The sequence below is a fragment of the Pholcus phalangioides genome, unplaced genomic scaffold (assembly GCF_987345545.1).
Source record: "Pholcus phalangioides strain wild (caught in Gottingen) unplaced genomic scaffold, Ppha-v1.0 ptg000004l_1, whole genome shotgun sequence".
NCBI lineage: Eukaryota > Metazoa > Arthropoda > Arachnida > Araneae > Pholcidae > Pholcus > Pholcus phalangioides.
In genome coordinates, this window is record NW_028301597.1 from 29,716,320 (window position 1) to 29,727,716 (window position 11,397).

At 41.4% G+C, this 11,397-nt stretch overlaps 2 protein-coding genes across 3 annotated transcripts in view; one reads left to right on the forward strand and one right to left on the reverse strand.

Moving 5' to 3' along the window:
- LOC149087060 (uncharacterized) overlaps positions 1–11,397 on the reverse strand; it is a 52,909-nt gene that overhangs the window by 16,352 nt on the left and 25,160 nt on the right. Inside the window, exon 2 of one of the 2 annotated variants that reach the window (XM_089231289.1) lies at positions 3,013–5,828. In XM_089231289.1, the coding sequence (XP_089087415.1) occupies positions 3,013–5,788 (2,776 nt within the window). In that variant the 5' untranslated portion in view covers positions 5,789–5,828. The remainder of the gene's footprint in view (positions 1–3,012; positions 5,829–11,397) is intronic. The other variant, XM_089231290.1, reaches the window with a different exon arrangement.
- On the forward strand, positions 9,781–11,064 carry LOC149087061 (uncharacterized protein F54H12.2-like). The gene has a single exon (XM_089231899.1). The coding sequence runs from the start codon at positions 9,781–9,783 to the stop codon at positions 11,062–11,064; it is 1,284 nt and encodes a 427-aa protein (XP_089088025.1).

Below are 11,397 nucleotides of genomic sequence, written 5' to 3' on the forward strand. Positions count from 1 at the left end.
TTATTTTCAAATTTTATAAAATAATTGCTTAAAACTTTAATGGTGTAACCCCAACCAAAAACACACAGGTTCTGAACCGGAATTTCAGGGTCGTGATGGAAAAATTTTCACTAGCATTGTAATGAAAATACATCGCTATTAGAGTGATGTTCATATCTTTTTTAAGTTCCTTGGAACCATATTAAAACCATCATCAAGAGTTTCGCACGTTCTAAAACAAGGCGACTCTTGGGCCGTGCGACCCGTGAGCCACTCTAAGAGGGGTGTCAAATCCGTGTTGAAAACGCAAACAAAAATCTTTGTCGAACAGAAAAAACGTGGTCGGAGGGGGGGGGAGTGCCGAAAATGGACCCCACATGGGTAGAGATTTTTTTCTCGAGCCGTCCGGTTTAAAATACTGGATGGGTAAAAGGTATTCACAAGTAATGGTATATACTGAGGGTACACAGCACATATTTAATTATTAAAGTGCTGCTCCGTAGATAGAGGATTGCTCGAAGCTTTCCACCAAGGAAGCGCATGCACACTGATGACAACTACTTTGATATACTTTTCGCTGTAGTTGCACTGATTGCCAGCGTTAGGGCGCCGTGGTAGGCTAAAGTTGATTTTTTGTGATTTTTCAACTTCAAGGCGCCAAATATGAGCTGACCTTCCATTAAAAAAAAGTTTTTTAACAGAAAGCACACGATCAGGCCTACAACGTTTGAAATTCACGCATAGCACGTGATACAGATAAAATAGACTGCCGAGTTGTTTGCTATCGAATTCGGAAGACAGATGACAGAACTTCCGGAACACGTGAAAAGGCAATTCCTAAGAAACAAACTTGACGATGGTACAAATGTATGACAGTATACACAGCACATTCTGGCATGCACCAATTCGTCAGCAGATTCTGAGAAGAATGTATAGTAGTAGAAGTATGTGAAAACACGCCGCAACACATTAGGTTCAGTGAGAGTTCGCTTAGTGTAAATCAGTAACGCGTATTGAACACTGCCCGAACTGAGTGATATGTGAAGCCTAGTACACGATTTGAAACAGCGTATGTCTGCAGCCAGTGACGGTAACCTCGTGGAGCAAAACTTTCCTCAAAATTTTCCCTTTCGAAAAAATTTTCCCTTACATTCCGAAAAATCTGCTGCCACCTACCGGTAAAAATATGTAATCAGGTATTCAACGCTAGAAAAGCATCTGCACTGCATTTAATTTTTTTTTTCAACCAAAAAAATAATTTTTTTGATGAACTCTCAAAAAAAAAAATTTTCCCCTCAAATGCCAAGAAAATTTCCACGTTGACCAATTCTGGCCAATTTTTCCCACGAATATGGGAAATTTCTCACGAGTTACCATCGCTGTCTGCAGCAGTTTATTTGATAACACTTGGTGAGAGACGCTCACCAAGATTATCAAATTGAGCACCCATTAAGAGTGCTCACATTGAACTTAAATAACTTGCAAATATATAATACTTGAAGAGTTGCCCTATGCAATACAACTTAATTTTATAGCTAATTATGTGTAATTCTCTTACTATAAGTCGTGGCTTTTAGATACCTTTAACGTATTTATACCTATAACGTACATTAGCGCCTAGATGATATTTGACAGCAGGCAATACATCTACAATTGGAATTGGAAATCTGTTCCGACGCTAAACTAGTCTCTATGTGAAAAGTTTTTCTTGCCTGAATTTAGTGTGACAGATATGTTCGAGATGGAATCGCGAGCATCGCCTATGTAAAAAATAATTAAAGATGAAGGTGTTCTTCACTGGGGAATAGTGGGGGGGGGGGGGCCTTACACTGACAGAGTAATGATCCCAGATGTATTCAGTGTATTGATGCATTGAAACGAGTTCCGTATCAATTTCTAAAATGTGAAAGTCGAGTTTTGATGACAGTGATTGTTTGAGGAAAAATCTTTTTAACCCTTTGTTTCTACGGGAATAGTCTGAGAAATGCTTCTCTCTCCGCGGAAGCAAAAAAAAACATTTTTTTCAGTTTCCTTCTGTGAAAGATAGATGGCAATCACAAACTCAGACATTGTAAATTCAGTGCAATCGAAAAAAGGGATTGATACTAACACTAAATCAGGGCTCGAACCCGTTATCAACACCATACTAATGAATGAGGGCAGAACCTCTACAAGTACAATAGCCCATGCGCACATCCCATGGGGCCGTTCAAGTATTACGTACGCAAATTTATAGCCATTTTTGACCCCCTTCCCCCCCCCCGTCAGCAAAAGTCAGCAAAACGCTGAGCCCCTCCCCCACCTCAAAATTTCGTCATCAGCTCTGCCCCTCTGAATCCTAACTCATATTTTCATAAAGGGTGGTTGATGACGTAAGCATTATCCAAACCCCTCCTCCCCCCTTGTCATCAAAAGTCAGAAAATCGGAAACCCCCTCCCCCCCCTATGATGACGTAATACTTGAACGACCCCCCCCCCTACAGTACAAACAAGCCTGTCAGAGATTAGAGAAATGATAGAAATAAATAAAAATAAATAAAATAAATGAACTAGAACATATATATGTATATATATGCATATATATATATATATATATATATATATAATACGCACGCCATCTATACGTCATTTTGAACATTTTTAACTGCAAGAAAAGCATTTCAACTTATCATAGGATGATTGAGCAGACTACTACGCTTATCATCTGTGAATGATGGGTCCGCCTCAAGGGTAAAAGAGCCTCACTGACCTACATGGAAATTTTATTACGCTTAGGATGTTATTCACCGACATGGTTTAAACTATAGTCACAATTTTTTGATAAGAGATCCACACGAATTGGTTAAATTCAGGTTTTTAACCAATCTATGTTGATCTCTTATCTAAAAATTGTGACTACAGTTTAAACCATGTCAGTGAATACTGCCCTTAGTTGAGTTACTTTGAAAGAAACTTGCTCATATATTTTTTTTAGTCAACGAAAAAGAAAAATCATACAATAATAAAGATTATGATAATGGTTTATACACATACCTTTCCCGCTCAGCACTTCTTTGGCCTTGAACTTCTGGGGCGATTTTGCATTGAATGACGGCCCTTTCACAGTAGTTTTCTTCGGCATGCCGAGCCTGATCGCTTCTTCTACAAGTGCTTTAGCTTCCGATTCGTTCAGGCTGTTATTCTCATCAGCGACCTCTTCAGACGATTTCAAGTCATCTGGTTCACCCTTTCTGTTATCAACGCTTTGTACCTGCGCTGTATTCTTCGGCGAACACTTCCCACTCTGCTCTGCTTCTGAGGAGTCTTCAGCTGGAATGTAAATGGCTTTTCTTTTGGATTTTGGATCGTTGGCTTCTTTCAAGGTTGGTAAACTTACAGTCGTTGTCAAACTTCTAGAACTTCTAGATCTCGAAGTACCGTCCCTGCTGCGATTTGCATTGACATCAGGTAAAGAAGAAGATGACTGTCGACACTGTTCTCGAGTGGATACAATTTCCGTTGAACCCGAGTTTTCTTCAACTTCTGAGTCTTGGTGTGGTGCAGGTTGACTTGCTTTCTCGTTTTCGATTTTCCCATGATATAAAGGTTTACTGTCATTGTTATTATTCTCAATATGAATCACTATCTTGTTTAGCTTACTCTTCGTGGGTGTCGTTTTGTAACCACTTATGGTGAAAGAGGAAGTATTGCCACTAGTACTCAGAAGCAAGCTCTTCAGAGTCTCCTGTAAAACTGATATACAGGAATCGTCTATTGGTTGTTTACCATTTGGTATCTCTACTACGGACTCTTTAATTCTACTTGTGGCAGAATTAGAAGCACCAACATCAAATTTCTGTTCCAGTGATCCATTCTGTTCTGGGGTGACTTTCCCAGGCAAAACTTGACCGCAGCTCTTTCTGTTGTCCTCATATTTGCTTGGATCTACTTCATCGAGTGCCGCTTCATTTCTTTCAGATGATGTCGTGATCCGATCGTTATCCGTCCTTGATTTCTCGTTGGGCGGGGAACTACACATACTGTCATTGCATTCAAACCACTGCCTTCTACCATCAGTCTGTCTTGATTCGCTCTCAGTCGGAACCGATCCATGCGCATTAGAGTATCCAGTAGCAGAATTTGGGATATGATACGGAAAGAAAAGCTTTTCTCTGAAAGACGGGCGTTTAAAAGCATTACAGTCTGCTCCCCCGGACCCGTATTTCTTGTTGCAATTCAAGCAGTTGCAGATGAAACTACATTCGTCGTCCGCTAATGAAGAAACCCCGTCATATTTTTTCAAACGACAGCTATTCAATCTAATCCTTTGATGATGGTGGTTGGGGCTCGATGTCATAGGAACGCGCATAGACATGCGTCCACTTCTACCACGGAATAAATCCTCCGACACATTCGTTCGATGAACGTTAGGGTAAGATCTTACGCTTCGACGCATGTTGGCGTCATAAAAAGGACCGCTGAATTGATGATCTTGACTCACGGCTCCGGAATGGACTTGCCTGTAATTTTCATTCCTGATACCAATTTCATTTTCATGTTGGGGGCATTGATTCGTAAGATAAGGAGCGAACGGGGGAATCCACGAATAGGAATGACGTTGCTTGACGCCATCCACGTGTTCATTATTATACTGTAAGCCGTTGATGGAACTTCCGGAGCTACTTCCCTGGTCATTAAGCAGAGTTCTATCGGCGGTTTTGGTAAGTAAGGGAGGAGTAAAGATGTTTTCATCATTATAATTATCGTGGTTATTGAGACCCTTAGGGAGATTCTCATTCGAAAATTGATTCGAAACCTCTGGGTTGCTATTCAAGTGATTAGTTTTAGGTCTAACAGAACGATTTCTATCTAATTCTCTTATACTATCAATAATTTCCATGTCGTGAAGGACCATAGACTGTTTGCCGATTTCCACCACTTCATAAGTTTGCGATTGCTTCGCTTCGCTCCGACTGCTGCATACGTTATTCCAGGTATCGAGAAAAGCATTTCCCGTGTTTTCATGGTTTTCGATTATGTCGAGTATCGCTGGCTTATCGTTAGGGGCACGTGTCGTTATTGGAGGGTCAGCCGTCATACGCAAATCTACTCTGCTTAAGCTTTGACTTTTCTTTGGAGATGGTGGAGGAAGCATTTCTTTACCCGTGAATCTGCGGGACAGCCTCCTCAAACTGTTAAATCTTGTCGATGAATTACTATCTCGAATGCTTGAAATGTTCGCGTGTTGTAAGGACAAGTCTTTGCCATCACCTAGTTTGGATTTCGTCGATGTCCTAGGTAACGTGCTCTGCTTCGAATCATTTCCGTCTTTCAAACTACTGTTAGATTTTCCTATGCTGAACCTATGCGCCAGAGAATTTTTCAATTTGCTTTCTTCGAATGGAGCGATAGCGGGCGAGACGTTCTCCTTGTCTTCTTTGCGAGGCTTTGGTGTTTTCTGGTATATGTGGTATTTGTTCTGAGGCGTCGGAGCGAACTGAACATGTTTGTTTTTGGGGTCTTTGTTGTTTTTTTCGGGAGTCTGGTTGCTTCTCGATTTTAGTGCTTCTCGTTCACGCAGAAAATTAGATAAGTCAACGTCTTCGAAAGTAACGTAATCCTTATCTGGCCATAGCCAGTCGGAATCTTCCTGGGATTTCTTCTGCGTGCCGCGAAAGCTAGCGTATATCTTATTCGCAGAGATTAAAGTTACGTCCTCCCGATCAGGCTTATGTTCGACTTTTCCTTTGCGAGAAAATCCTGGAATATTCATCCAAAAGGAAGACCGTCGCCGTTTCTTGGAGCTCTTATCAGAAATCGGAGGTTCCATCTTTTCAATTTGGTTCAGAAAAAACTCAGTCACAGACCTACTGAATGGAAAAAAATTATAGTAAACTTTCAAATATTGCTAAGCTTTTATGAGTTGAAAACATTATTTTATAGATGAATATATTTCGTGTGAATCAGAATTAAACCCTCTAAACGGCATAGCAGAAATCACTAAAATCACTAAAATGCCACAGCTTTTCAATAAAGTAGGCCTTCTTCCGATTTTCAACAGGTGCAAAGTGAAGGGGGTGAAAAAATGTGCTCCATAGAGTCAGCTTTATAAAATATCTGGGCTTGTCATTGGTAAAATAAAAAGATTTTTCTTGGCCGGATATATGCGGCCTCGCCCATTAAAGAGTTAACTGAAATGTGGCCATCGTGTGAGTGGGTATCATGCTGGACTCCTATCGCGAGGAACCAAGTTCCAACCCCATTTGCGGCACAGTGGTGGATTGATGAAGTTGGTTTTCAGTGGTTTATCAATTTCTAAGTTTGAATGCGATCCGGTCTCCCATTTGCGAAAGTCTCTCTGCAGGCACTCCTTCAGCACGATATTTACATGACATAAAAATTCACGCACTAGCCATTTGCACTTCAAAATGTGCAAGAAGATGGCCTCACCAATAGAACACGGAGCGAGCGTAACGCTCACAACATAAATGTCTTACGCCCACGTACACACAGAACACGTTCCGGCATGTACGAATTCGTTAGAAATTTCCCTGATTAATGTTTACGAGATGCATGTACCATTAAGTAGTAGTAGTATTAAATGAAGATGACACACACGTGTAACAAGCTACTCGCTAACTTGTTACATTAATTTGTAGTTAAATTTTAATGAAGCCTTTTAGAATATAATTTTATTTACGACGCCAGACAGTCTGGGAACTGGGTTGGACTTTTATTCAGGTATCGTGTATAGAAATAGGTGAGGCACCTATATGCACAGGTGTTACCTCCAACGCCTTTTGTAGATTCTCAGAATTGACCCTGCCCTTTTGGGCAGTGGTACCTTGAGAAGGAGTGGCAGATGGATTTATCATTGGTATGTAGACATCGGGGCAGCAGCGAGATTCCAGTAAGGGATTCTAGTCTGGGACCCAAAGGGGAGGGGGTGTGGCGTTTAGGAGACGGAACCAATGAGAGGGAAACAGGAGGAAATTGGACGAGAGAAGGTGGTTGAAAGAGACAGAAGGAACTAGGTCTTGATCAGAGGTGGTGGTCCGGGGTTTTTTGGAGGAAAGTGGAAGAAGCGGAAGATGACGAAAGTCTGGGGTAAGTCTTGACCTATTGCTTTCTCCATTCCTCTCTCGCTCAAGGAGTAGTAGCATAAAACAAATGTACTGATTTATAGGCATGTAATTTAAATACATCCTCATATATACATTATTTGTTATAGCTGTAAATAAATAATAATTTACTCCGACCTGAGGACAGGATTGAATAATTGAGGGGTATTAATTGGTATCTCGAGTATCAGCCCCAGACGCTGAGAGCAGCTCTGGGACACACGTAACCTATTCCACTGATGTACATATAGCTAACATATTTCAATTAGAATTTAAAATATTTTAGATTTTTTTTTAGACATGGTTTTATAATATATGAGTAGTGGGAAAAGGGGGTTACTGGAACAAAGGACTTAGTACAGTCAAGGCTAGGACCGGAAAAAGGCGCAAAAGGCGTTCGATGTACGCATGCGCGTCAGGAGGTCCCGGTTTTATCCCCCCCCTCATTATAAAAGAGGAATGAACCCGTGTTCCACTTTCACTCCGATTAAAAAAAAAAAATGGAAGATGTATACCGAAATCCGAAGAGTGAGGGTAGTTATGGTGGTGTCGAACCATTATATCGAGCTCTAAAAGGGGAATTTTCTCGAACAAAAATAAGAAAGTGGTTAGAAGGGGAAAAATCTTACACACTCCATCGTGAAAGAAGAAAAAAGTTCCCCAGGAACCGTATTATAGTTGGTGCAATGAATCAACAATTCCAGGCTGATTTAGTTGACATGAGAAACCTGGTAAAATACAACGACGGTTATCAGTATATCTTAACGTGTATTGATGTGTTGTCTAAATATGCTTGGGCCATCCCGCTCAAAGACAAAACGGGGCGGAGCGTGGTGAAAGCGTTTGATCAAATATTTGTCGAAAGGCAACCACATGTTCTGCAAACGGATAAAGGCACCGAATTCAAGAATAAGGTCTTCCAAAAGTTTCTGAAGGAAAAAGGGGTCAAGTTCTTTACGACAGAGGATGACGTCACAAAGGCTGCGATAGCAGAAAGGTTCAATAAAACGCTGAAATCGAGGATGTGGCGATACTTCACAGAAAATAACACGCATAGATACATAGACGTGTTACAAGATCTGGTTTTTGGGTATAATAATAAGTTTCACAGGAGTATAATGATGAGTCCTACCGAAGTTAATAAAGAAAACGAAAAGAGGGTGTGGGGCAACCTCTATGGGAAGAAAAAGGTTAAAAAAGTAAAACAAAGGTTTTTTATCGGTGACCAGGTTCGTATTTCTCGTACGAAACACCCTTTTGAAAAGGGATACGAGTCTAATTTTACACATGAAGTTTTCGTGGTGGATGAATACATACCGAGGGAGATACCCGTCTACAGACTAAAAGATTTGATGGGTGAAAAAATTAAAGGGACATTTTACGAACATGAAATGACGAAGACCACACTAGAAGACACCTTTCCTATAGAAAAAATTCTAAGAAAAAGGAAGAGGCAAGGTAAAACAGAGCTACTCGTAAAGTGGATGCATTATCCAGAAAAGTTTATATCATGGATATAAATACAGCGACTCAATCCATCTTTACTCATTTCAACAAGATGGCTTCGTTCTACTTAACGCTCCCAAGCGATTCGAGCATGAATTTCTTTCCTGATAACACCCTTTCCAACTTCGTCACAAAACTCCCCAGCGCGTTAGAGTTTGATTCGGATATGGAAGTAGCTCTATCAGAGCTGATATTTCCCCATTCTTTCCACAACATAACGGAACGGTCTAACAGCTTTGAATTTAATTCTGGAGATGGAGTGATAAAAAAAGGTGTCATCCCTTGTGGTTTCTACGAGAGTACCACAGACCTGATTAAGGTGATGACGAGAAATTTTAGAAAGGAAGATATTGATTTGATTTTCAACAAAACCACGAAAAAAGTGAAGGTGGCTACGAGGAAAGGTGCTAAGTTAATTCTACATACAGGAATAGCAGAGAATCTAGGTTTTGAACCCGGTGAGATAAAAGGAATGATGATAGAGGGGCCTTTCACGGCTGATCCGAAACTAGACTTTCATCTGTTGTACGTTTATTGTGATATAGTCGAACCGCAGATTGTCGGCAACACCTTTGCCCCGTTATTAAGAATCGTAAAAACCGAAGGACACGATGGCGACATCGTCAACGCAGCCTTCGAGAGGGGTCACTACATCCCTCTAGCCCGAAGGAGTTTTGAAACAGTTCACATTCATATAAGGACGCACACAGGTCATCTCGTGTCATTTGAACGTGGGAAGGTGATAGTTAAACTCCACTTCCGACTGAAACATTTATGATGTCTTACCACCCGTATCGCTGTTGTATAGATAGCGTAACTGATTATTACGTCAACCAAGCGGGTCAAGGTCTTGGATATTATCAGGGTATACCACTGCAACGGGGTTACGGTTTCGGTTCAATATTCAGCTCCCTTTTCCGATCGGCTATGCCTTTGTTCAAAAAAGGAGCGAAGGCTCTTGGCCGTCAGGTTCTCAGGTCAGGTGTAGATTTTGCCAATGACGTCGTACAAGGTAGAGATTTGAAAACAGCTGCGGTGGAAAGAGCAAAAGAGGCTGGTCGCTTGCTGAGTGATAAAGCTTCTACGAAAGTTAAAACAATGCTCGGAGGACATAAAAGGAAACGCTTAGCGAGAAAAAACGTCATTCGTAAGAAAGCTAGGAAGGCAACAGCACCCGATATTTTCGATTGAGAAGATGGCTCTCATCATGACAAACTCACCCGAGTGTCTCAAAAGCGAAGTAGATTTGTTCGCTTTACCCCCTACTCAAACCGCCATAGAAGGTGGAGAATGGATTGAATTTCTCCCACTTTCCAGTATTAAAGACGGTCCGATTGAGTTCAACATTACAGGTAGCACCGAAGATTACATAGACCTATCTTCCACACAACTACACGTCAAGTTGAGGGTCACAAAGAAGGACGGTAAACCACTTCTTGATACCGACCTAGTTTCTCCTGCGAATCTACCGCTACATTCCCTCTTCTCCCAAGTGGACGTCTCTCTCAATGGTAGGAATATCACGAATTCGTCTCACACCTACCCTTACAGAGCCTATATCGAAACTTTGCTGAACTATGGTCGAGATGCGAAGATGGGTCCCCTCACTATGGAAGGTTTCCACAAGGACACTGCAGGTTCCATGGCCGACCACGAAAATAACGAAGGTATGAAAGAGCGGTCAAAACACATTGCAAACAGCAGATCTTACGACCTATTGGGAAGAGTACACTGTTCACTTTTTTTTCAACAAAGACTGTTACTCAACTTGGTAGATGTTAAACTTAGATTAGTGCGTTCGAAGCCATCGTTTTTTCTAATATCCTCGACAGCTGATTATAACGTGCACATAGATCATGCCAGCCTCTTTGTAAGGAAGGTGAGAGTTAACCCAGCTGTTGCCATCGGGCATGCTAAAGCATTGGAGAAGACCACTGCGAAATACCCTATCAATAGAGTACTTTGTAAGGTTTACTCTGTGGCACAGGGAAGCATGTCATTCGTCCAAGACAATGTGTATCTGGGTGCAATGCCTCAACGAGTTATCATCGGCCTAGTTGACAATGAATCTTTCAACGGTACATTTAGAAGCAACCCGTTCGATTTCAAGCATTACGATCTCAACTTCGTCTCCGTATATGTTGATGGTCGACCAGTCCCCCACAAACCCCTAGAGCCTAACTTTGAGACCGGAAACACCGTAAGAGCCTACAATAACCTGTTTCGAGTCGAGGAAGATCGTGGCATAGACATAACCAGAGAAGAATTTCATAGTGGTTACACTCTATTTTGTTTCTCCCTACTCCCCGACCAGAGCGACTGCGGACACTTACACTTGGTGAAACATAGTAATCTACGTGTGGAACTAAAGTTTGCGAAAGCACTACCTAAAACCATCTCGGTAATCATATATGGTGAGTTTCAGAACCTTATAGAGATAACAAAATCGAGAAGTGTATTGTGCGATTTCTCTGGCTGATGGATTCCGAACAGATTCGTCGAGCACTCCGCAGAGACCCGAAAACGAAAAAAGTTTTCAGGAACGTTTACGCTAGTGACGCGTTGCCTTCGAGAATACGAAATTATCCTACAGCTCTGATCGTTAACACAGATACCAGTGCAGAGTCTGGAACACATTGGTTGGCTATATATCTTCATGACAATTTGACCGCGGAGTTTTTTGACTCATTCGGAAGACATCCTTCAAACTTTCAGAAAGGTAATATCACGAAATTTCTGAGAAGATATCAACGACTCACCTACAATGACGTGGCGCTGCAGTCAGCTGATACCCAAGTTTGTGGCTATTATG